Here is a 27,917-nt window from a genome sequence, read left to right on the forward strand (position 1 = left end):
CACAAGCAGCACACACACAAAGGAAAATCCTCATGTGGAAGGACCCCAAGTCTCATTATTTTTTAAAAAAACTGTTTTGCCACATACAGCTGAGTTATATCAGGTCAATTATTCTTCAAGTACTTAAAGACCATTCCAGACCAGAAATGGACAAACTCTACAAAGGAATGCTACCAGGCTAGTCCTACTGTACTGTGATAAAGAATTTTGTTTATTACTCACCCACACAAGCCCCCATCTAGAAAGTTAGTAATTACATAGCTCAGAGAGCAAAGTTTTCCCAGGACAGAGGACCAGCTGTTTTTGCAGTCTACATTCCTACTCAAGAGTTTATACCATCCTTTAGAAACTTTAGAAATGACCAGTAAGTCTCCCTCATGGCAGTCTCACAACTTCCATCATACTTGACTTGAGTCCATATGAATTGTCTTTTAACAGAAAGATGATTTCAGAGTATGACTAGGGTAGGGTAAGCATGTACTCATTTTCAGCATTCACAATATTCTATCTTGCTTTTTCATACTCAGAGTGCATCTTCTTCAAATAGTTCTAAATGTTTCACTAAACACTCCATCTCAAGACATCCCAGCGTGAAGCCATTGCTTGCTCTCAATCCACTGAATGAAAGCATATACGTTTTTTAGATGCATTCCAGTAAACCAAGTTAATCAGGAACATGCAAGCAAGGGTCTTTATATTCTAAGAGAATTGTCCCAAAGAAATAACCTTGCAATTCAAAACATGTGGAAGACATCATTTTGAGTAGAAACACATGATTCAGGTAAATGACATAAGACCATTTATTTTGACCAACTGCTTTTTTTATTGCATGTGTATGGATGTGGAATACAAAAAACCAAAAGGATCAGCAATTGCATTGTACTATTTAGTTTCAAGATTCCATTTTCAAGCTCGACCATTAAAAAAAACATCAGTTCTGTTTGCTTCAAAAAGAGAAGTGTTTCCTATATCTGAGAAAGTCAATGATCATATTTTCCATACATAAAAAGGACACATCACTTAAAACCTCACTGTATAGTTTCTTGGTACTGTAGAAGCCGACAGCTTGTTTTCACTCACTGAAAAAGCCTTTAACCCATCAAGGGTCTTTTCAGCAGTAACAGATAAGGCAGGCACCAATCGTGCAGTGGACAGCAACTCACAATTATGCGCTATCTGAAATACTTACTCCAGCCTGGCATTCCGTATTTCCCCACAGTGCACTAGTGTTAGCCCATCCTTTTTTCTAAACTTTACTAGAAGCAGAAGGTATATTGCAAACCAACAACTGTAAATGGTGAAACAAAGAACCTAGATTGGATGCAAGTGTTTTTCTATAAACCCAGAACCTCTACAAAACACTGCAGTATAGATTATTCACATCCATATCCTCCTCCAGTGCGTTACGGAAATATTACATCTGCGCTTCTTATTCCACAACAGAGATCTGCCTGCCAGGAGAGATCATCGTCTTTTCCAAACACAGTGAACACATTTAAATACTGGTTCAGAAGTGCCAACATTCATTGACTTGGTCCCACTGACACAAAACTGAACAATCACCCCTACATTAAATTTGGGACACACACAGCTGATGAAGGCACACAATCCATTATTACCTCCCCCTTTTACACAGAATAATTTCTGAAGATATTTGAACTTCAAACTTCCTTAATGTTCTAATCCCGGCTGGACTGAGATAAAAGTCACCCATATTCATATTCCCCTAGGCCCTGCATGCCAAGCCTATGCTCCCTGAATTCCTACTACAAACACCAATCTAACAGGACTCTAATCCCTGGGATCTGGCAGCAACAGGAATCCCCATTAGCCTTAGCATGCTTTGTCCTGTACGTTGCAGGCCACACCTGGCATTCTAGGTACTATGTGAGAGAAGTTTTAAGAAGGCAGTGGAGAAGGAGCCATTATCAAAAACTCAGTGCAGAAGAGGTAGAGAACAAGTACTGGTCCCAATCCTAGGATTTATGTGGACTCTGTGCAGTGAGCAGCAGGGATAACGTAGTAAGATCAAAAAAACAGGAAAAGTGTGAACATCTTAAATACCTACTTTCCAGGTGTTACTATGTTGCTTCAGAATTTGAAGCATCAGTGTACACCATTTCTCCCACTGATTTCTAGAGGAATCATACTTCTAACCAGGAAAGGGCTGTATTCAAGAACTCCACCACTCTGGTCAGATCTTTAACTTCTGAGGTGGACTTCCAACACTATTTGCTTATTCAGGAACTTAGCATTAATGGCCCAAATGGGGAAAGTAACTGCTGAAAGCCACGCAATTGCCTTTAAAAAGATTATTTTCTAAAATGTGGCTAGCCAATATTGCAGGGGAGTGGGGCATCTTTGATAACACAGACATTGTACCGTATGATTTCCTTGGTGCATTCATAAGACATCAAGACTATATACAGTTGGTTCCTTATCTTCCCCTAAGAGTCTTTAGACAAGATAGGAAGTCCCACGTTACAGGTAATCTTTGTGCAAGAAAGCAGGTAGGGTTTTTATTAATCCAGACTGACTTTGGAGAAATTATAGTTCCCAATGACAAGGAGGCAGAGGCTTAAGCACAGTCTTATGGCTTTTAGTTTTCCCCCCTTTTAAAATGCAGCGAGAACTCATGATGTCCAGAGATAAGAAAACTGTCTTTAGTTTTAGTTCAGTTTGTTCATGCGTAGAATTCTTCTTGTTTATGTGGTTTCTGATAGCCTCCATTTGATTGCTTTGGCTCATCCAATGAGTAACTTCCTTCATCTTTTTTCTTCATTCTATATAGCATGAACCCAACTAGGAATCCAGCAAATAGCAAGCCTACGAGTCCACCAGCGATGACCCCTGTGGGAAAGGAAAGGATAACATTTACATTTTCAAGCTAGAACTAAAGTAGAAAGAGATGTTGTTCTAACCTCCGAGAGAGATGATTGCTTCATAAGTCAAAGGATGTCATCAAGGAAATTGTATATATGGAATTCGACAGATGAAGCAGTCTAAGCAGCCATCTTTTCTTTTTCATACCCTCAAAAGCAGCTTTTGCTTATGATAAAAGTATGTTCAGCATGACTTAAGTCTTTTGGGCACATTTTTAGGATCCTTAAAAATAATCCTGGGTCCCCAGCATACTTATATATAAATATTTCTCTCAGCAGCCACCAATTTCTCTGCCTCACCTGACTTCTGGTTCATGATTTGCTGTGCTATTAGGGAAGTTATAAGCATATTGTTATAAACGAGAATGTTCATTTTGTAGCATAGCACCCACAATAGTCTTTCAAAATAGCAAGGGTGCCAACCACCTAAAAAAATTGGAGAAACCTGATGTTATTAGGAGAGTGCAAACTGTTTTGATTTCAAAATGCTTGATGTATCCCTAGAAGTAATCGCTAAATGAAGTTTCAAGACACTTGAGTGTGCAAGGGAACAAAGTTAGCAGTATGATGGGAACAGAATTCTCTGGGGAAAGGTGTACTATACATGTAACAAAACAAAAAACTATGGATGGGTGGCAGAAAGAAATGATTACTGGACCCCTCTTCATTGCAAAAAATGAAAAAAGGACAGAGAACATCAGTCCTAGGTTTTAATTAGCTCTGCAAAGAATCTGGTTGCCTAAAAGTGTGTGCTTTCTTTTTAGCACACCCCTTTATCTTAAGCCATTCAGCTACTTGATTCCAGGTTCTGGCCTTAAGTTCCATGAACAAGACCAACTGGCTCCAAGCATCTTTAACTCTGCTGTAATGCCCTGCAGTAACTGTCAGCTTCTGTCAGAAATAATGTCCATTATAGACATTAATATAAAACAATTAATATTATACCGAAAACAGTGTTGGTAGTTCAGCCATGAATGTAAACTGAGGTATTGAACATACATAAGCAGCTTATACAGAGGGTTGGTGCATTGCAAAATATATATTTATGACTTTTCACACACACACACACACACACACACACACACCAGAGTGTTCAATGCCTCAGTTTCAATTCCCAAAAGGTGCTTCAGGCTTGCAGGAGCATGAATGTAGCACATGTCTGCAACTCTTTAAAACAATGATGTCTTCTCTCAGGGTCATGTGGCAGGTTTGACGGGGAGGGGGCAACTGCTTGACCTTGGGAAAAAACAGCTGCTTTAAAGAGTTGGAGATAGGTGGCACGTTTGTGCACCCTCCAAAATATATTTCTGGAACTAAATCTGAAGTGCTGCACAGTCCTAATACACTCAAGAACAAACACAGACATACCTCCTAGTACTTCTTTCCTGTCCATTAATCCTTGTGGGGCTCCTTCAGATTTTGCATCCTTTGTTTCTGTGCTGATTGCCCTATTGTCTGCTTCATTTATTGAATTTTCAATAACTTCTGGAAATGTAAAGTCTCCCTGTATGGAAGAATGAGGCATAATTTATGTTATGTTTCAAAGCACCCACATTTTAATTACACCCATGCATTCCAAGGGACACAGCATTGTGTCACACGTTTCAAAGTCTGTAACTGAAACAGTCAAATTGTAATACATATCAGAAACCAAAACAAAAGTACTAGTAAAGGCATTCCAAAGTATTTGTTTTCCAATATACTTAAGTAAATAATTTATTTTATTCTTACCTGATCACCAGAACCATCTTCAGGCAAGATGTCTTCTTCAAGTAGAGGAAAGCTATCCATTAGGACAGTAGAAGACACTGTAGTGGGTGTGGTAATATTCAAATTTCTCTCACTCTCTGGCACAATGTCAAAAGCAGGTGTTTTGTCAGTATTAGATTTGCTATCATGGTAATCAAGGACTCTGACTGTACTAGCAGCACGAGAAGTTGTAATTCTGACTGTGGAAACACGATGCGTTATTGGGATTCTTGTTGTTAACACAGCAGGCTTTGTTGTTTCTGGCTCAATCATTGAGTCCAACTCTTTTTCTTCAGCAACTACTGGTGGCTCCTTGGATGCCAGATCAATAACTGGAAACCCAGGTATGCTTGCTGTAGACACAGGTCCTCTTGAATAATCTTCCACAGGGCTATCTATTACTTGAACTGTGGTTTGGGTATCTCTCAAGTCGGTAGACACTTCAGGCATCAGAGAGGTATTTGTGCTTTCTTGTACTGGAACATTCAAGGCAACAACAGGATGCTCTATCGAAGGACCTAACATCAAGATTAATTTTAGCCAGGATTCAAAAGTAACATATAATGCCACAGTAAGAAAAACCTTGGCCAAATAGATCAAAAGTCTGAAGAATTCCACCCCGTATTTTTAATTGCCCCACTTGATGTCATCATAATATTCTTTACCAATACTGCAAAAACACATCTCTTCCCCTGTATTTAAAGGCATATTACAAGCCTTTGCAACAGGAACATCTATTTGCTAAAAGGAGACCTGCTGGATCAAACAAAGCCTACCTAGCCCACCCTTCTATGTTGCCACCCAGATGCCTCCAGAAAGCTTACCAAAAGGATATGACGATGGTAGTCCTTTCCCATTATTCCTTCCTAGCAGCTGAGTTTTAAGGGATACAGCCTTTGATGTATGGACTATCAGCTCTACAAGGTAGACCAGACTAAGAAACCAATGCCATGTAGGTCAGGACTACTTTTATTGTAACAGTTATAGTAGCAGAATCTTGCAAGTCTGAATGTGCTTCCCCCCTTCCCTCATTTTATTTTTGTGTGAACTAGGGAGAGACTAGTCTGAGGAGTTTTCCCAAATTAGTTTCTTGGCCTAGGTTTAAGTCCGTCTTATTTGACCATTGCCTCGGTAGAGTGTTTTCTTCTATCCTTTACGGCAATTCTCTATGCCCTCTACAAGGACAGAGGTCAGTACCAGACCTCAATTTTATTTCATTTAGCACTTAAATTATAGTTAATATATTTTCTCTCCAACTTTCTATTTAATAACCTTCCTTTCTATCACATTAAAAAATTGTACCTAGATAGCATCTATGGGTATTTCTAGGAGCTGCATAGTTTATTACGAGTCAGGAGCAAATATGGCCCAAGGCCTCAAGTTGTACAACTCTCATTTATAAGGTAGTATACAACTATATGAGAAATTCAGCTACTGGTAGCCTTATCCTGTATGAGTCCCCTTTAAAAATTTTCTGAACTGGTAGTCGTCATTGCTCTAATGGCAGCAAATGTTAATTCCCTGTGTTAACATTTGAGCAAGAGTTTTGTTTACAACAGAACACACAGAGAACTAAGCTTACCTGCACCAGAACCAGAAAATGAATCATCATCATCTCCAGATGAATCCAGGTCTTCAGGAGGGAGGCTGATGTCCATGGGTTGCTTCGGAATAGAAAATCAATATATATATTTTAGGACACATTCAGCTAATTGAACAGACAACATGACTAAATACTAATTAAAAGCCTAGCATTATGCTGGATAGAGTGCATTGGTAAAAAGGTTTTATATTGCCCCTCTCATAGTCTTAGCATGGAGACATAGCACATCTGTATTCCTTTCTGGTAAGAGCTGAGCTCTTCCAAAAAGAGGGCCTGTTGTGGATGCACATAATCGGGAATGTAAATGCTTGCAGAGTTGGAACAGAAAATAAGCCAACCATGATGCCATGATGATTCCAACATTTTTTTAAAAATCAACCCTACTCCTGGCTCAAGCCATTCAAACTTCACTCTGCATGCTATAGACTACAAAATGAAGTTTGCTCCATAGCCATGGAGTGAAGAATAATTAAAATTATTCTACTTGCAGAAACTCTATAGCACAGACCTTTTTTGCACTTGGTTTTGGATGATGTATCTAATGCCAGAGTCAAAAGTGAGTGTAGTCAGAGGCAAACGTCAGAATAATGAAACAAAAAATGGTCATGCCTAGCTGTTTGTCAAATATAAATGACAAAATTTTGTCAAATTACAAAATCAAGCATCTCCAACTCGCATCCAAATTATTAAAATATGCCTAACTATCTGGTATTATTTCAATCTGACATTTTTTCCCTCAGTGAATTTCTAAAACTGCCAGAAACCTCCCTGTTGTGGGTTATGTATATTTACATACTGTATATAATTTGTTTTTCATACAAATTTCCTAAATATGCCATGCCCTTTCAACCTAGAACAAGGAAACCCAACAGACTCCATGTGGCAACAAGATCCACTTTAGCAGTTAACAGCTTTCTCTGATTAAAGATTTCTATGGTACCCACTCTCAGATTGTAAAAAAAAAAATGCATAGAACCCAGGCATTCATGAGATTTGGAACTGTATGTATATTTGTGTGTGTGCACACACACACATGTGGGTTTCCTGTGACAATTCTTTCATTTTCTGCATCCTGAGTTGTTTTTTATACATCAGAGAGCCCAAGAGCAATCAATTTTCATGGGTTTCTGGAGCAGGGTCCCATGTGGTTAGCCCTTCTATATGAGGATGGATCTTAAATTATGATGCAGACAGACTCCTTCAACAGGATCCTGAGATAACCTACAGAGAGAAGTTCCTATACTGTTATCATTAAATATCATCCAAAATTTTGCCAAAACTTGATCTATTTCCTCAAATAATTGCGTGGTAAAATTCTTTTGCAGCATTAGACCAACTGTAGGTGAAACATAAAGCCATATAGTCCAGTTCTTCCACATGGAACAGCTTCATTTCAACAACATTCCTATAAATAAAGGATGAAGTAAAACATACCCAACATCTTTGCTAGGTAATGATCTTTTCTCTCATACTGAGAATATTAGGCCCAATTCCCATATCTTGCCCTCAGGTATTTTATACCAAAAGCATGTTATAGCCCCAGACCTCGCTGAAGTAGCCAGGGACCAAGAGCTGCTCTACACAAATGACCAGCCACAGTGCAGCAAGACAACACTGGGTAGCTACTGTGAAGTGGTAACTAGATATTCCCTTTGGGCCTCTCTGTATAACACTCTTCAAAGGAACACATCCACACAGCAATCTTATCTATGTTGTTTGATTGTATATTTCCACTCTGGTTTTAGTTATGTCAGCATGACACTTAAATAGTTTTTCCACTTGTAAAGGAACAGCAAGATAAACAATTTCTGTCCTCCACAGAGAAACCAAATTAGCCATTAATAATTTAGCTACTTGCCATTAAAACAGAAAAATTGGAGAGGGAAAGAAATGCAAGTATTCCTAGTAGCATGTTTGTACTATCTGCACAAAGCCATTTCCACCTGCATGGAAGTGGTAATATTTTTGCCACTTTTACTGATTGTGTATTATGGAAAAAATGTAATTCCACTGAAAAAGGATCTCTGCGACCACTGGTTGGGGCAGAACCTGCCATTTCCTAGTGAATAGTGCAAATGTGGGTCAGTACAGATGCCCAGGACCCAACTTTACAGTGAAAGTCTGGGTTAATTTTGTTCAAAATATTAATAGTCTGCCCACTATTCAGACTAGAGAGTAAGATAAAATAAGATGAAGACTTAATAGTAATACAATAAAGCCTGCTTTGCTGCTTTCTGCCCCACCAGCTCGCCTCCCCCCTCCCCCCCCAATAAAACATTTGCACTGAGGGAAGCAAAGGAAAAATTGAGTGAAAATATAAAAACACCATAAAAACATTACTGTTTTTACATACCTAAGTATTTTTCTAGCAAGATCTAGGACTTTTTCATTCTAGCTCCCCTCTCTTTGTTCCTCTAGAGTTTTTCTCATACATGAAAAGCATTAAAACTGTATTATTTTACCAGAGGACGAATTCATGAGAAAATAACAATCATTGTTAGAGAGGCATATAAGGGACAGGTAAAGCCATGGTTGGCTATGGATGCTGAGACCGGAAGGCAAGATTGAAAGCTTCATCTTTGACACGGAAGGCACATTAATATTGGCGCTCGCCCGGCCTCCAGGGGAAGGGAATCCAAAGCAATTCTACGTAACATACCTCTCTCAATTTTGGGATGCTAGAGAATTAAGAGGCTACCTGATGTGGTCACTAAATCAGGTTTACATATTTTAAGTGAAGCCAGTAAATTAATTGTCAGGCAACTTATCATGCATGCACATGCCGTTTTTCTTCCATCAGAGAAAAAAACCTATAGAATTAAGCTTTTTTTTTTTTTGTAAAGCAGATCTGAATGATTTGGAGAGCCACCAATTCCAATCCCACCAGAAAACATACAGGAAACCATTTTACATTTGAATGACCCTATGCTAATTAAAAGTAAGAAGCTGCAAACACCATTTGATTTCAATTGCACTATCCATAATGCGAAGTCTATTCGGAATCTTTTCTTTTCTTGTACAAGCCTGTCCTACACAGGTGTGCAGTTAGTTAAAAGTAGCACCCACCTTAAGTATGGAAAACAGCTAGAGGGAAGGCCTCTGGTGGAGAGTGTAAGCTTACTGTCTTCTCATGAGTAGCCAGGCATGCTTGTAACTTTGTTTCACCAAGCAATTTGAATGTAGATGTATGTCTTAAAAGGCAACACTATAGATTCTAAAAGAGCAGGTCCTAAACTTCTGTAATCTGACAAGTTATTTTCCAATCCTTGGCTCTTAAAGGCTGGATTTTAATTTTGCAACAGGCTATTTTGCCAACCGCGTTAAGCAGAATAAACTAAAAGACAGCTATCTGATATACCTTCAATTTCTCAGGCAGGAAACCAGCTGCCCTATCAATATCTGGGGCCATTCATTCCACCAAAGACTGTAGCAGAGAAGAAACCAAAATGTCTGATCAGCTCCATTTTAGGAAGTGGATGATACATCTCCAGAGGAATGGCACACCTGCAGTTGGCAGAGACAGCTAGTACTCAATTCAGGGCTTGCCCTCCCATGCAAGATGGCAAAGAAAGAATCAGCAAAGGAAGGAACCTATGCCTGAGAGGTGCAGCAAGACTAAGCTTTAGCCTCTGGGGGAGGGGAAGGGGAAGGGTGGGAAGGTTTGGGCTTTGCTTCAGGTTGCAAGGTGTCTTGGGCTGGCACAGATTCCATTATTGCAAGAGAAGAATACGTTCTGCTCAATTCAAGTACAGACCTGTTGCCTGGCAGCAACCATCGTAGGGAGTAAGGACAAGGAGGTCAGTTTTTTCTGCGCTCCAGTGAAGATAGCTGGATATACATCAACCCCTACCTGCTCATTTAGGTTCCATTTGTCTTAATTGTGAAATCCCAAGAAAGAAAAGGATGTTTAAAAGCTTGCAAAGTTATTACTTCAGCTCAGTGAGGCCGGAAGTTTTGCATTCTAATTACTCAAGCGCAAAATCTTAATGAGCTGCACTAACACTTCATTCAACTACTGCCAGTTGTATTTCAAACAATCTTCCCAACTGATTAGTTTAAAAATTCCACAGTTCTTTCATTGGATTGTACACAGAGTCAAGCAGTGGCTTGCCTACGAGTAAAGAGGCATGAACTCTTGCCTGTTGGGGTTCTAAACAGAACGTCTAACCCAGGATGGCAATGTGCTGTCTGTGGGCCCCAGTGTGCCCAGAGGACACCTCCCTTGGCAACTTCCAGGCTCCCTGCTCCACCTGACTTTCAAAACATTCTTTCAATTAAAGCAAAATTCTGTGGGAAACTCCCATGCGGCTAAGTAGACTTCCTCTAGCACTGTCATTATTCCCAATAATTGCTCCAGCTCCAAGAGGCATGCTTCAAAAATCAAAACGCTGAGTGACCACACCATGCTCTGTTTGAGAAGTTGCCTACCTGCCCCCCACCCCAGACAAATACTGCATTGGGTAGGGAGCCACCCAAGGGGTGTTTTCAGACCTGCTACATTAACTGTGTTATTTTACAAATCACGCATTCAGCTGCCTGCCCCTCTGTCTCTCCCCACCCAGCAGCTATCTTTTGAGAGCGCACGTGGCAGGCTCTTATAATTCCAAATGGCTCTATTCCACACCCCACTCACTCAAAGGGTTACCTCTCCTTAGTCTAGATATACTGTAATCCCCTTAGTGATTATGGGCAACATTTTAAATAGTTAATGGACAAGCGTTTGAAAGGAACACTTTTGGGTGAAAGGCCAAGACAGCACTGCCAAGCCTTTAGAGTTGAATGCGGCAGCTCAATGAGCATTTGGCTTTCTATTCAAGCTTTTTAATTTCAGAAGTGTTTCTTTTTAGACTACCACCCTCCTTGCGGCAACTCTCCTTGTTCTGTTTCCGACACCCAAATCTCTTGGCATGTGTCTGGTCAGACAGAAAGCTGTCCTTGGAAGAGAGATGCAAGGTAGAATTTCCATGCTGACTCATTGCATGTGGTAGTACTCTCTCTTTCTGACATATCAAAGCAAGGCTGGATCCTTGACAGGAGAACGCCTGCTTGTAGATGGGTGATATTGTGATCAATGTCTTATTAAGGAGATGGATTATGTTGATCAGACAACACCTACGTGTTGCAGTCAAGGCCTTGCCATGACTTTAAACATTTTTAGCTATTTCCTACATAAAGGCTCAAGCCCACTGATTAGCCAGGAGCAATGGAAAGTCCTGAATCTACAAGGAAGGAACTTCACTGCAGAAAAAGGAAAATACATTTTAAAAGAAAATTGAGCAGCTGCTATAGGTGGTTAAAAATATGGTTTGATGCACACTGGTAATGACAAACATGTAGGTTACTTGCATTGAGTTAGTAAGCATTTATTTAGTAACTTTATTTATTTAGTAACTTTATTTATTTAGTAAATTTAGTGACACTGAGTCGTGCTGAGCTAACAAGTGAGGCTGTACCAATACAGCATAAAAACTAGAAAATGTGGGGTGAAATGCAAGCTTTTTCCTCCATATATGATGAAGTCAACAATTGTTCTGAATCTTATACACTGTGTGCACAATTATTAGACAAGTTGTATTGTTGAGGATGAATTTCATTATTGAACAACTACAGTGCTCTTGGTCAATCCAAAATGTTAATAAACCTCAAACCTGAATATTTAAGAAAGTAAAAGTGAGGTTTTGGCTTTCTTAGGAGCATATCTATGTGTGCATAATTATTGGGCAACTATTCATGTGCAGAATTATTATGCAACTAAATGAAAAACGAAAATTCCCCCATCTCACTTGTTTATTTTCATCTGTTAAAGTGAGAATAATAAACAAACAACTCAAAATTTACAAATAAACATTTCTGACATTTCAAACAAAAAATCAGTGACCAATATAGCCACCCTTCTTTGCAATAACAGTCATAAGCCTTCCATTCATGGAGTCTGTCAGTTTCTTGATCTGTTGACAATCAACTTTTTGTGCAGCAGCAACCACAACCTCCCAGACACTGTTCAGAGAGGTGTCCTGTTTTCCTTCACCATAAATCTCCCTTTTGAGAAGGGCCCACAAGTTCTCAATAGGGTTCAGGTCAGGTGAGGAAGGGGGCCATGTCATTATTCTTTCATCTTTGAGGCCTTTACTGGCTAGCCACGCAGTGGAGTACTTCAATGTGTGCGATGGAGCATTGTCCTGCATAAACATCATGGTCTTCTTGAAAGATGCAGACTTTTTCCTGTACCACTGCTTGAAGAAAGTGTCTTCTAAAAACTGGCAGTAGGTTTGGGAGTTGATTTTGAGTCCATCTTCAACCCAAAAAGGTCCAACTAGCTCATCTTTAATAATACCAGCCCATACCAATACTCCACCTCCACCTTGCTGGCGTCTGAGTCGAAGTGGAGCTCTGTGCCCGTTACTGATCCAGCCACGGGCCCATTCACCTGGTTCGTCAAGAGTTACTCTCAACTCATCAGTCCATAAAACCTCTGAAAAATCTGTCTTCAGATATTTCTTGGCCCAGTCTTGCCGTTTCAACTTACGTGTCTTGCTCAGCGGTGGTCGAGTTTCAGCCTTCCTTACTTTGGCCATGTCTCTGAGCACTGAACACCTTGTACTTCTGGGCACTCCAGGTAGGTTGCAGTTCTGGAATATGACAGCACTGGAGGATAAAGGGTTCCTGGTAGCTTCAGGTTTGATTCTTCTCAAATCTTTGGCAGTTAATTTGCGTCTTTTTTTCTCAACACGTTTCTTGCGACCCTGTTGACTATTTGCAACAAAACATTTGATGGTTCTGTGGTCACGCCCCAATATCTTAGCAATTTCAAGAGTGCTGCATCCCTCTGAAAGACTTCTTACAATTTTTGACTTTTCAGAGTCAGTTAAATCTCTTTTTTGGCCCATTTTGCCTGAGGAAAAGAAGCTGCCTAATAATTATGCACACCTTGATATAGGGTGTTGATCTCCTTAGGCCACACCCTCCCTCATTACACAAATACACATCACCTGATATTCTTATATCCAATAAGCATTCAGATTTATACAGCTTGGAGATGGAAAATATGCATTAAAATGATGATATGGTCAAAATACTCACTTGCCTAATAATTGTGCACACAGTGTACTGTAATCATTCCACAAGGCAGGTGGTTAGATAGCCCATAGAAATATGTCTAAGGGCTGCTGAGTTCAAAGATACTAAGCAGGTATTAAGGTATCTCAGATCCAAAAGTCAACTGAGTACATGACAAGCAGTTGCAATGATGCCATTGGTCCTCATTTCCCAAGCTCTACCAAACTGTTCCAAAATATTTCTGCTATTTCAGTAACAAATCTGGACCAGGAGTTAACCTCTCCTTGAACTGTCTGATTCTCAGAAAGGTTGTAGCAAGATGAAAGAGTCAAGGAGATCATGTTCTAAGAACAGTTATCCCTCACATCAAGTCAGAGATGGTGTTTCAGAGATGCCACAGAGAACCTGCTGTAACAACTTTACCAGTTTCAAGAGTTTAGTTCACAAAGTCTCAGGCTGAATGGCCATATGCACATGTCCTTCATATTGGAAGACTTCCTACCTTCTCTCAGACACAAGCTGTAGCCTATTTGATAACACAGCAGAAGTTGTCTCACCTGAAGTACAATTTGAGCTGAACTGCAAGTTCCCGTCTTTCCCTCTGAGCTTATCATATAAGTGTAAATACGGCCATAAAAACTGCAGTTAAGCATTTCAAACCTACAGAATACAGTATGAGGAACATGTCCGTCAGAATAGTGTGGTAGAACCTACTTAGCCATCTCTGATCACAGATGAAGTCACTTTTTTTTCAAAAACTCCCCCTGCACAACAACATTCTGACAGCTGAAGACTGGGACAGCATGGGTAGGCTCTGGAAAGGCTTCACTTTTTGCTATGCTGTTGCTGAGATTTTTTTTTTTTACATAATACAGTATTTAAAAAATCCATTTTTGTACAGTCCGATACAGAATACGTAGTACATTCTACCAACTGTTTCATGCCAAGGCCACTCCTTAGATTACTACAGTACTTAAAAACAAAGTACTGGTTCATATTACAAGAAGCAATTTGCCATTATTTTCTTTCACTTGTTGTGTCCTACCTCCCTGTCCCCCCAAATGCCAACAGGATTCCTCTGCTTTCTGATCCTTGACAGATTGCAAACATTAATTCCCATTCTCCATTGTTTAATTCTGTAATCTCCTCCACATTTTTACTTGGCACATAAGGCACAATGCATCCAGAACCAAATCAACTCACATTCTGTAAGAAATGCATTAATCTGCCCCATCAAATTATCCTTCATTACCTATCAGGAGAAACAGAGGGTTAGCATAAGCCCAATAATAATTAGATTAAGGTATTCCGGCCTCAGTTCCGTTTCCTTATATGAATGTTCTGCAATCCTCCAATAAACACCTTTCTCTATCCTGGAAGATAGGACGCTATTATTCCTACATTTGATAGGTAAACCAAAAAAGCAAAGTACATGGCTACAGTTACTGTATACACCTAGCAAGTTTATGGTAATTGAAGTATAAGCGAAAGTTTGTTTTATCTATCCAAGTCCAGGAAAGGATCACAAGCATTATGCCCAAAGAGCACATCCATTTTCTGTCAAGGGCTCTACAAACAAAATTGGTAGCTGATCAAAGAGCTTCATTTGTATCCCAGGATGCACACAGATGTCTTCTGTGTTGGCCTCACAAAAGGAGATATCAACGTGCCTTGGGTATCACACCAAATTAACCCAGGATCTTTCAGCTCTGCAAGCATACTGAGCTACAAAGGTTATCTACTGATGCCACTGATCTGAGCTCAGTGTGGCTCAGCTGCAAGGCCTTGAATAGTGTGGCTCAGCTGCAAGGCCTTGAACAGTCTAGTAAGCTTCTTGCTTTGGCACAGACACTGGTGCACAGAGGACCTTCTGCTGTTTCCATGAGCCACTGACAAGGTCTGCAATTAGGGCTAGCTAATTTTACAAGGATTATTGGTAAGTCAGATGGGACTGTCATTTGCAAAAAGAAATCTGATCTGATCCACATGTTCAACTGCTTTTGAGAGTATATGCCAAGAGTAAATACATGAATAAACCTCATTCTGTATTAAAATTATATTGTGCCTTTCTCAAAACTTGGTCCACCCTGAGATGTAAAGTTGATGGTGAAAAGTATCTATTTGGTTGTGGAACTCAACTTCTGGAATTCACTCCTCAGGAGACTCTTTGGCATTATCCCCTTTTCCTTTTCATCAATAAGTGAACAACATTTTAGATTATTCATTTTAAAACTGAAGTCTTGCACCAGAATCACCCGCATTTGTTTGTTTGTTTGGCCTATGCCTCATTTTGTGCTTTACTTCTATACGGTTATGCAAGGTATTTCAATAGCAAGTAAAATATTCAGAATGTATACATAGTTGATGCAGCATAACAAAAACTGAAGAAGTGCTCATACAGTATGCAGATTCATGTATAAAAATTTCCTTAAATGTATTATACTGTTTGCAAGGATTGAATGTTCCTTCAGAGAAGGGTTAACTTATCAGAGAAAAGCATTTAAACTAGCCAATCAGCAGCCTGACATTTTCCAAGTGTTTTGGATTGGAACTCCCATAAACCTGGGGCTGATGGGAGGGAGTCTAAAATATATGGAAACTCCCAAGTTACCTAATCTTCCCTGATAACCTTGTTTTACTGGGGTTTTCTATGGAAGAGCATTCAAACACTATGCGAACACCTGGTATAATTCAGGAGAAGCTTGATCCTTGGATAAACCAGACCTGAAATTATTGATTCAAAACAGTTGCCCAAGTTACTAAGGTCATTTTAGAAACATCACAGAAAAATTGCTATGCTGGTATATCAATGTCTCATAAAAAATATCAAAACTACATATGATGGCTGAACTCACACAACAGGATAAACAGTGTGATTTGTTTGGCTAATGGCCTAACATGTTGTGTGAACCAAGCTAACTGGTACACCACATTACCAAACATGGCACTTGAGGAACTAGCAACAAGTGACTCATGCCCTTATCATTACCCATATGGACTACCATAATACATTCGGCACAGGGCTGCCTTTGAAGATGAACCAGAAACTACAATTGATACAAAATGCAGCAGTCCACATGTAGGCAAGTGAGATCCACTAGAGCCACATAACACAATTTGTGGGTACTGCAATGGCTGCCAGTAGGTTTCCAAGTGCAATTCAAAGTACTTCTCTACATGGCTTGGCAAGGTACCTTCAGGAGTGTCTCCTCTAGGTGGAACACACTCTTCTGTACATTCATTCCACCTGGAAAAGCTTAAGGTATCTGTCATAAGGTGAAAGACCTGGAGGTTTGGGTTGCATGCACACAGACATTGTTCAGGAAGAATTTGACAACAGAGCTCTTTTACAGGGCATTTAGAGCCTGAAAATTTAGACAGTTGTACAATGCCATAATTTTCTATTACATTGCATATTATTATTTTACCATGTTACTGCTCTTTTACTGTATTATGTTGACTTTATGACTATAAACCAATGAGAGCTGGTTGAAGTCAACTGTATATAAAATTGATGAATAAACCAGTTTATTTGATATTAACTAAACCAGTATATAAATCCAATGTGTGTAAATCCAGCCAATGAGGAAGAGCTGCAGCTGATATTTATTACAGGATTTTTAAAAAATAGCTATGGAACTCCCCTACACACTGTTAAGGATTATATATATGGCCACCCAATTCACAAATTGCAACTCTGGGGGACTAATATAGGATAAAACCAATAGAGTTCAATTCCAACACAATAAAAACAGAGAAAAGCATGACGCTATCAGGATAGCCTGCATCACTCATTAACAACCATCACAGACAGGCTTATCTACTACCCTTGCCCAATACCTGCAAGAAAAGCCAGGGCTACCAGCACCATGGTATGCTAGACTTCATCTCTTCCTTCCCTGATTCAAATTACTCCAAGCAGAATGAAGTTTTGGAGAAATGTTAAATACAAAAACTGGATTGAGTCTTCCCTCCCAGTCTTGCAGCACCATGTTTTTAATCAAGTTTCACCTCACTCCCAGATTACATGGTTAAAAATGTTAGTATATGATCTAATCTCAAATCTAATACAGGGCAAGTCATCAAATCCACTGAAAAACCCATGAGATCCTACCATAAAACCACTGCAACATTCAGGTGTAATAAATTTCTTTGAATTCACTGTTCTGCATGGAGACTTTACCTGCACAGTATCCTCAAAGTGAATAAAATATTATATTGTTTTTCAACTGGAAATTTGTTTACTGATGTTTAGCAGCAGCTTTTAAAATATTTTAAAGTTACTTCCACTTTTCCATTATTATGGCACTATCTGCTGCTTCAGTTATGAGTTTAGCCTTTTGTTGTTTCTGAAATTCCTAATTCCTCTTCTCTCAACCACCCCATTTAAAAACAAAAGATTTTTTTATTTAAGTACATATTGCATTCTTTGCACTAATTAAGAAAGATATAAAGTGAATAGTAATTAAGAGGTATGCTGAGAGCAAACTTACTCTAAAATAAAAGTCACATCTTTAAAAAGCCTGTAATTTTTATTTCAGTAGTTATAGGCTATCTTTAAACATAAAAATTCTTTAGAAATTCTTACTACTAATTCAACAGAAAATCACATTGAAAGCCTGACTGGCTTTGTTTTAATTAAATTGGAGACTGGAATAGAACAGAACCTCTTTCACACAGCAAGTCTGCAACTGCCCAGAAAATAATATATTAACATGTACCTTGTCAATTATACACTAGCAGTTTCTTAGTAGAATTACTAATGCAGAGGTCTCAAACTTAAGTTGTTGTGAGCACTATGTTAAGACTAGTTCTATTGATAGAAAAGTCTCCAGTGAATAAAAGCCAAAGAAAATGATCACAGTATGCCATTCAAAAAAAATTTAAAAATTTGAAAAACAAAGCTACTTTTTTTTACCCCAGCAGTTTTTCACTAACCAGAACATCAATATTTGGTTTTATACCAGGAGTCTCAAGCATGGGGCTCTCCGAGTCATCTTCTGCATCCCACAACACTCTCAGCTCACATGTTCCACCCTCTGAACTGGGCAAGGCGTAAATGCTTCTTTTGAGGATCTCCCTCGCCAGTCAAGAGACATGTGTGCCAAAGGACTTACCCTCTCCTAAATACTGTTATAGGCCACAGGAAATGGCCTATAGGGGCACATGGGGCCATTGAGCAAAGACTCCAAGACCTCCACCGTAATTGTAATATCCCAGGCATGTTAGACATTGAAGCATAGCATTCATGTTAGCAGGGAAACTATACAAGCAGCACATTTACAATATTGAAATTTAAAACTGATTCATAGCATTCTACTAATATACAGTCAGTGCTACAGTTATGAACCCTAATTGGATGCCAGCCACACATAATCTAAACTTGGCAGATATTGTTGTATGGTTCGGATAAAACAACACAATGTTTATTAAGTAACATTTATTAATATGTATGAATATTTATTGTGAAAAAAGGAGAAACGGTATTAGTGAGCACCAGTTGTACTTGCTGACCGCCAACAATGAACACACTTTTTAACTTGGTAAATAAATTTCCCTAAGGATGAAAAGAGGGAGAAGGCCAGGAAGAAAATTTTTAGGGAATATAATGTGTCTCTTCAAAGCTTTACCCTAATATAAAAGAAGCTTTATATGCTAATAACATCAGTTAAACATGGCTATGAAACAGTGACATTTTCATTTGTTAAGACACCACCTCTCATGTTTTTTTCTGAAAACTACAGGCTTGTAGTTATTTAAAAAGTTAGCCCCATTGACTTCAACTGCACTTATTCCCAGATAAATACCTATGTACAGGGTTAGCAGCATAAGCCTTTTATAAGCAGGAGAATATGGCTGCCTGCAAATAATTTGCTGCAACTGAAAATAGGGTTAAGCTGTATTCATTACTTAGCATGCATACTAGTACAATTAATTTGTGCCTTCAATGAATTCCCAGCATAATACAAGGAAGTCACCAGAAACTTTGGGGCTTAGACAGTGCCAGTAGTACCAATTTCTCATGCAGCACCAGTATAAAACACCCTATTTTTCACAGGCTTGTTTTATCAGGCAAGCATAAATTATATTTGTTAATGTGTGTGGTCACACACATACATAGGCTATGTATCAGCCACTTTCTAATACTCTTTGCTAAAACAGTTTGTGTGACTGTTCTAACTCATTGCTTAACCATCCTATTTTCTGTCAGCTTCCGTCCTCCTTGTTTCAGTTACAGCGCGTGCCAATCGTCTTCCTCTTGGAATAATTGTGAAGCTGGCATTTTAAAACTGAATGGGTAACCCTTGAATACCATGGAGGTATTTCCAATAAGTATTTTTTCCTCCCAACCATTCATTTCCTTCAATCACACTGCACAAGTTGAGATTTCCACAACATGTCTAGATTTTAATCAAAATCCCTGTTTAGCATTTGAAACTGAAAAGGCATGTGGGAAGAGGGGAAGGCAAGAAAAGTATTTATTTACTTTGTGAAATGAGTTCTCTCTCTTTGAACTGGCTAGAAATGTAAGGCACCTACACTGGACTTTGGCTTGTAGCAATGCACATGTCGGCACATCCACTGTCATGCAAAGCCCTCAATATTAATACTTATTCTCCACAGGGAAGAAAGCCAACTCGAAGGACATACATGAGAATCTGCCTATATCATTTAATAAATAAGGAGCACAGGTGAAGCAAGCTGATCTTCAATCTGCCTACATAATCCAATTTTTAAGGCAGTATAATTAAAATGACCTTCACGACAGCTGATCAATCAGCTTTGTCCATCCCAAAGTGCCTGGAATAGGTAACAAGGTAATGCATGAAGATACAAAGCATCTACGTGAAGTTTATTTAAACTGGGAGCATTATCCTATGCCATAAAGCAGCCTTCCACAAAACTACTAGAAGACCCTGACTGTGCATCACAAAATGTGCATTTACAGATGGAAAAGAATGTTGATTATAACCAATAGCTGAATCCCAGACAGTACACGAGAAATATGGCTTTTGTTCTTTAATAATATTTCTAGATAAAACAAGTAAGCACAGGTTATCATTATCCTCCTTCTCCAGAGAAAGGAACATATTGTCACTTGGTAGATCCCAATGTTTGCAATGGCTGGGAAATTATATGAATTGAGACCAGCTGGAATAGAGTTGCCAGAACAACAATGGACACAGCTATTAGCCCATGAGCCAAAAGAAGGTTGCGGATATATGTGAAGAACCACACATCCAAGACAGATGTACAATGCAACCAACAGGTCTTCACAGTCATCCCTGTGTATGTACTAGTAAATAAACATATACATGTCTTTCATCAGCTTATCATTTCCCACTGAATTGTTAAAAGCCCCTGTACTACAGTAACCCAAAGGTTCCTTAGACAGGCATGGAAGACGGTTAGCTTTCCAATTTCAGCAGGCCTTAAAAGGACTAGTACTGCTGCCTGCCAGCCAATGCTTAAGTCATCCAGTACCAACTTAGGCTGAAACTGTGCCAAACTAGATCAGGCGATGCCAGAATGCCTAGCAATGCCAACAGCCTGAAGCATGGAACTGACTCTTAGTGGAAAGTGGTGTAACAATTTATTTAATTTGCTAGCACTAGTCACCAGCCAATTTTAAGACACATATAAAGCGAACATTCCATCAGTTAGAGCTTCTTGGTACTTCTACCCTCCTCTTGGTCATTACTCTAAAAGCCTAAATATCCTTATTAGTTGAAGAAACTAAACTTTTAGAAACTCCAAATAAACATCAGATACAAAGGAGAACATCTTGACATCAGAAAGCTCTATAATGATTCTCTTTTTCCTCCAACTGTTAACTCTGCCCACTTAAAACTACAGAGTACTGTTTGCTTCCATATACAGCAGGTAATGTTAACATTGCTAGCTCTGCTATATGACTAATAATAATGAACTTATAAGACTTAGCATTGCTAGCACTACCATTCCTTGTATCTCAGGATTTGGGTTTAGATGCTAGGAAAGTCCGGCTTCATATGCATCCATTCCCAACCAAAATGCCAACTGTGAGTTGTGATGTCACAATACAAGTTTTGCCCTTTTATACTTCTGCCTCCTGCCCCCATCTATACTTGGCATCACATTTAATTCTTGAGTCTTTCCATTCTCATAGTTGACTCTGTTCCTGTTCAGAACTTCCCTTTCATCATTTAGTGTAAGCAAGGCCAATACATTCTGGCTGCAATTTATGTGTGCTTCATCTTTTTTTCCTCAGCAACAAAATATCAAAACCATAGTGAAAAAACAAAATTGTTCTTTAACCCTCAACTATACTTCCATACTAAAAATTCTGGATCTGTAAATAATAGTCCAGTATTGACCTTTGCCAACTAAGATATCAATAATTAACCAGCCGCCATTTGATGCTGTACATGTATTCATTTAGAATACAATCTATGAACATGGAAACATCTGTTAACTCAAAGTAGTACACTTTTTTAAAAAAATTTTTATCTCAAACATAATTTACATATCATTTCTCAATATTCATATAACACTGAATGCAAAATGTGATATATATAATAATTCAGTTTGTAGTGTGTTATCACTGAAAATTAAATATTATGGTACAACAGAGAAGAATTTCTGAACTTGTAGTTTATAAATTTCTAGCCCACAGAGCTTGAGGGGGCAGTATTTACATTAGCCTCTGTGTGTGCACACCTTCAAGTCAGTTTTGACTCCTAGTGGCTGCCTGCACTACTCCCTGCAGTTTTCTTGGCAAGGTTTTTCGGAAGTGGTTTGCCTTTGTCTGCTTCCTAGGCTTGAGAGAGGGGGACTGGTCCATAAAAAGTTCCAATAGTTAAGTGGTTTATTTACTGTATCATCCATTCTTTATTCACTCATTCCTAGTTGTCCCATTTTTGCATTCCTTATAATTATAATGGGAGCTGTAGCCCAACATACCTGGAAGAAATCAAACAAGGGAATGCAACCCATAACTCTACAGCCTCCCTTGCTTTGCTAAAATATTAATTTTCTAATATTCTAATACTAGACTAAGAGGGATATAACTATTTTATGTTTTCTCCAGAAATACACTAAAGTATTTCCCAAGAATTACAGATGAAGTTCTGCTTTTGTGAATAGCTATTTATCAATCAAATTTGTAAGGCTGCCTGACTCCATGACAACAGTGATTGGTGTACAATATTAGAAACAGATTAAGTAACACACAACAAAGGAAAATGATGCACATTTGGAAAGAATAAAATATGCATCTTTTCTAACATGCTCCAGTCTCAAAAGGGGTCCAACACCCAACCTAGCCCAAGGCCCGGGGCAAGAGCCAGGTAGTAGGGACAATATGAATTTCTGTTAATTTAATGGATTTGTAAGGCTGAACACCTCAAAATGATTCTGGCTGGGATACAATATTCAAACCGATAAAGAAAACAAAACAAATAAAACAGAAATTAACAAACAGATATAAGCAACCCAGAAGAATCATACCCCCACATTGGCAAAGAGTACTCTTAAGGACCCCACCATCCATATTAGCCCAAGACCTGGGAGATCAAGATTTGACAGCCTTTTTAAATGAGGCTAGGTGGAGGCCATGCAAATCTCAGGGGGAATACTGTTACAGAGCGTAAGAGTTGAGACAGGGAAAGCAAGCTTCCTGGGCTCCATCAAATGACAGTTCTGTCAGACCACACAGGGCGGGCAGACACTATGAGACACAGTCTCTCAAGTAGCTATGTACTATGCCAATGAAGGCTTTAAAGGTGGTAACTGTAACTATAAATTACACCTGGAAGCCTACTGGTAACCAGTGCAGCCTCTGAAGTAAAACTGTTACATGGGCATACCAAGGCATGTCTCTAACTGCCCAGGCCACCTCATTCTGGATGAGCAGTAGCTTCCAAGTGGTCTTCAAGGACATTTCAATGGTCTACACATGCAGTGACTACTGTATTATGAATGACAGTCCAAAGGATCTTGTCCAGAAAAACATGTAATTAGTGTGCAAAATGAATCTGTGTAAAAGCCCTCCTACTTAGCAATTGAAAAAAAATAGTTGAAACGTAATTAAGATTTGTAACTTGGTGACAGACATTAACATTTCTGGCTATGTTTTTCTATTGGAATTTTCTAAGTTGCAAGAGCGAGCCTGCTGTGTGGTACAGTCAAGAAAATAACACTGATGTTCTCAAAAGTTCTTAATTTTCTGTGGGAGCAAACAATTTCAGCTAAGCAAGCTTGATAATTACTGGATTAATCATTAATGAAAATTTGAAGTGTACAGGCCCTACAACTGAGTTGCATTCTACCTGATATCTTACTCTTATTTGATGACAGCTCTTTGCGTATAATTTTCAGGTGAGTTATATATCCACTTAGTTATGCTATCCAGCCCATACATAAGTAGCTTTCCAATTAGAATATTCTGGAATACTTTCTCAAATGGTTTCCTGAAATCAAGACATATTATATTTACAGCATTCCCACAATCTATTAAAAGCTTTCCTGATCCAAAGGTAAGATTAGTCTGCAAGAATTGTTCTTAAGCAATCCATGCTGACAGCTGGCAATTATTACATTGTTTCCAAAATGCTTGCAGAATCTCTCTACGACCTGCTCTAAAATCTTTGCTGATACTGACATTTACTTTTTCAAATTTTAAGTGAGGAACCTCACATAGAAAGATCTGAAACACAGACTGACAGCATTTAATGTAATATCCTGCATTGCTAAACAATATCAGAATGGCCTAACAGAGGAATTAGTAGCAAGTTCAAATTTAGTTTGCAGGGCAGATTAGAAGTCCAGAACTCTTTTGTATCAGAGTTAATCCTCTTTTAAGACAATTTGATTACAATATTCCCCTCTCTATATAAATGAATATAACTAATTGGCCAATAACTAATTTATTGGCCAACTAAAGTCTGAATTATTAACAACTAGTTCAACGATTTTTAAGTCATCCAGTTATTTCTACAGTTATCTCTCTCACCAGTTGCAAAGCCAAGAAACAGCTACTTTCAGCATAAATCTTTTTCTAAGAAGCTTTTTAATCCAGATTTTCAACAGAACACTCTTCTTTGACAAAAAGCTTTACAATCTTATTACAGATGAAACTGGACAGCTTATTGAGGAGAGGATTTAAAAGAAATTCAGGTCTAGCTGTAAGCTTTTAAATAACCAACACATGAAGTTGTTTTGGAAACTGTATAACCCAAAAGTTTGATTATATATAATGTCACCTTTGACTTGAGGAAAACACCATCAACGATAATGAGCTTTATAGCCAATTAATACTTATATATTCACAACAGGGTGATTCTGAACTGAATGTGTGAATGAATTCTGATATACTGGATGCAGAGAATTTTCATCCTATCTAACAGTTTATAAAATTCAACTGCAAACTAATATTACACAATCTAGAATCCCAGAATTAGAGTGGGAAGGAACTCTGGAAATCATTTAGTCCATGATTCAGTGCAAAATATTACCAAAAAGCATGGCAAGACTTTCAAAAACACTATTACCTCATACTTGCTAGTGTACTAAAACCCCTGCATGGGCAGAATTACTAATACCTATCTTTTAAATTATATTGAGAATTACATTGAGAATTCAGTTTCTCCAATCACAGTGTTTTGGAAAGAACCTGAGGGGGTCTTTAGTTTAGCCATTCACCTATCACATGGCTGTCTGCTGCCCATGCTGCAAGAAGCATTGTGGTTCTTTCTACCTTAACAGATTTAAGGTCTATAGTATCTTTTACACAAATAGTGAGATAATCTCTTCTACTACTCCAAACACCCAACCTGGAAGAATCAGCTCCAACAATCTGTTCACAAAGGAACCCCATTATGTCTTGCCTCCACTCCTTTCCCTTGCCCACCCCTTTCCTGTAAATAGTGAGAAGCAAAAAAGCTAAAGGCACATTTATGTACCTCAAAAGTTCCCACACCACTTGCTGTCTGCCCCACTACCTCCCACACATGTTCCCACTGAATCCCATTCTGATTAAAAACAAACAACAAAAAATACAGTCTGTAGGTTTTTCCCTCGCTTGATAATGGAAGGACAGAGTTCCAGTCTGAATAACAGCCAGCACGTAGAGCTACACACAGGAGAACCAGATAGGTTGGGCTGCTTTCTGAGTTAAAGATCCAGTTACTAAATGGATTGGGCAGTCCTTCCATAGGCCTAGGAAGAATCAGTTGGAGATTGTAGCATTGTTCGTGGCAGATTACTCCTTGGATTCATACTATACTGATTCATACTATAATGGAAGTTATTATAATGAGCTATTTAGACCCAAATAAGAGTAATTAAATTATTTATTTAGGCAATTTGTTAAGGCTGAGAGTAGCAATTAGGTAAGATATACATAGTTTATTCAGTGGTGACATCTGCTGGTTTAGGAAAAAACAGAATTAAGATTATAGCTTTCAGATTCTGAATACACTGTAGCACAGAATAGACTAATACCAGCTTTTTATATTACAATTTTAACTAAAGTAGCACATTCAGTTTGCTAGGCAACCTTACACATCCAGCTTTATTGAATTCAACAGCCAAGAAATTCTAGGTAAAGGACAAAACCCTTTTTCTAATTTTTAACTGGTGTAATTTTGCACACTCTTGCTAGCAATAAGCCCCAATTCAGTTAGAATGAATGTGCATGGGATGCATTACATTTCCTACAAACAGCAAAAATTGGTCCAGCCCTGAGGAGCAAGCCCAGTAGAATGAAGTGAGCTTGAGTACAGGTGTCCAGATAGAGTCCTATTTTCTATTAATCACATAAAAAAACAAAATGTAATTAAGTCATACAGTATTTCATCCACTGAATCACATCAATATAGAAAACGTCTTCATTTGGTAAAACTTTGTGGGGTCAAGTTAATCAGTATATGTTCTGTGAGGTCACTGGGAAGGAAAGGTACATTCTAATTTTCCACCGACACTTTAACAGCTGGTAGCTGAACTCCATTAAACAGCCTTGGACAGGAAGGGAAACTCTACTTATGCTTGAGAGACAAAGGATTCTTGCTGTGCAAGCAAAAGAGCAGGCTAAAAAAATATCAGAAGACCTATGTATTTTCTGCCTTCAAGGCTGGGTGTTGAGTAGTTTCGCTGTTTCAGGCATTTATACATGCTAGTTATTTGGACATGATAAATAGCAACACGTCTTGTTTAAATTCTGTTTTACGATCCATGTATCTGGCAGGGGAGCAACTCTCTCTTCATCCCACCATCATCATCCAAAGGCTTTAGCTGCCTGTAGAATAAAATCAGGGGCAGTTCAACTCATTACCTTGCCCTAACTGCTGGTTAGTTCTCATTAATGTTCCTTTCTCAGCTCAATACACCCACATGATATATGGTCAAACTACAACCTCATAAATTCAGTATCTCAGAGCAGGTCCTGTACAGGGAATAGCAAACTGGTGCCTCTCCCAATATTACTTTTACTAGAAATTACTTCACTCCCCCCACCACAGCCAACTGAAATCAGTACTTTACATGTATGTAGGAGGCACCCATGTCAAAAAGCACCCACACTGAAATTTCCTAACGTGTGAAACAGGAGTCACCTACCCTATCGGTAGCTTTCACGTTAGCCTACCACAAGAGGGGCTTTTTTTTGGCACCATTACGAATCGATTTGGCACACACGCAGCACAGCAGTGACTGCCAAAGTCCCAGGAAAGAGGGCAGGGCGAGGACGCAATGGGACAAGGCGCGCCACATCCTTCAGCTCGAGTTATAACTTGCCATTAAGAGTTAAATGGCAGCGAGCAGAAAAGGCGCACCGCCGCACAGACCTAGGCAAATATCCGGTTCGCTACAGGGAGGGAGAGGCTTTGAGGACTGAAAAATTCCAGTCAGGTTATGAGACTCCGCGGTCTGGTTTGAATTAAGCTTTCGGGGGCAGCCCCGGCCGACTGTTTCTCCCGCCTCACACAATAGGATATATCCCAGCTTTTAGTTCTCAAGAACCTGTTGAGGGATGGGGGGGCGCATCAGCAGCAACGAGCTGGGGGGCAAGGAAGAACGGGGGGGCAGAAACCCAGTTCTCTGGCGCGCTGTCCCCAAAACACCAGCTGGAACCGCTTTACCAGCAAGGGCGAGGGAGGAGAAGAAAGAAGACGCGGGAGGAGTTGGAAGGCTCCTCTTCTCCCCCCCCCCGCGCCCCCCAGTCCGCCCCGCTTCTGCTGAAAGAATTAGAGCTCTAACGCAATCGGGCTTTTTCCACGCCCGCTTTAAAAGGGAAAGAAAGCTGCTGCTGCTTCCGCGGGCTCCCCTCTCAGAGCTGACCACGTGCAGCCGGCCCTTCCAGGACGCCAGCGAAGCGCCAGCCCGCCACGGGGAAGCGTCCTCCCCGCGGGGCTAGTTGCTACTCACCGCTAAGACCGCTAGGAAGCAAAAGACCAAGGCGCTCAGCCCCGCTATCGCGCTGATCCTCATCCTCGCCGTCGTGAAGCAGCCGCTTTTCAGAGGAACCCGGCAAAGCAAAGCTCTTTCTCTCTTCAGGCTTGGCTTGGCTTCGCCACCAGCGACGGCTGCAAAAAGCCGCTTGGGAGGGAGCGAGGCTAAACTCTGCCTTCTTCTAATATAAATCAAAGGCA

The 27,917-nt window shown here is 39.4% G+C and overlaps 1 protein-coding gene across 1 annotated transcript; it reads right to left on the reverse strand.

Moving 5' to 3' along the window:
- Positions 1-799: 799 nt before the first annotated feature.
- SDC1 (syndecan 1) lies at positions 800-27,917 on the reverse strand. The gene is made up of 5 exons (XM_063314924.1): positions 27,694-27,917; positions 6,214-6,295; positions 4,614-5,149; positions 4,251-4,386; positions 800-2,850 (listed from the first exon to the last, which is right to left on the reverse strand). Exons 1-5 carry the CDS (start codon positions 27,754-27,756, stop codon positions 2,684-2,686), a joined length of 984 nt encoding a protein of 327 aa, XP_063170994.1. The 5' UTR covers positions 27,757-27,917; the 3' UTR covers positions 800-2,683.

This window comes from Candoia aspera, chromosome 1 (genome assembly GCF_035149785.1).
Source record: "Candoia aspera isolate rCanAsp1 chromosome 1, rCanAsp1.hap2, whole genome shotgun sequence".
Lineage (NCBI taxonomy): Eukaryota > Metazoa > Chordata > Lepidosauria > Squamata > Boidae > Candoia > Candoia aspera.

What these genes read in the sequence shown, in the direction of transcription:
- SDC1 (XM_063314924.1), bottom strand. Translation starts at nt 27,756, where the DNA reads ATGAGGATCAGCGCGATAGCGGGGCTGAGCGCCTTGGTCTTTTGCTTC. An exon ending in AAGATGGTTCTGGTGATCAG is followed by an intron (nt 4,387 to 4,613) that starts GTAAGAATAAAA and finishes TCTTCCATACAG; the next exon opens with GGAGACTTTACATTTCCAGA. An exon ending in CAGGAAAGAAGTACTAGGAG is followed by an intron (nt 2,851 to 4,250) that starts GTATGTCTGTGT and finishes CCTTTCCCACAG; the next exon opens with GGGTCATCGCTGGTGGACTC.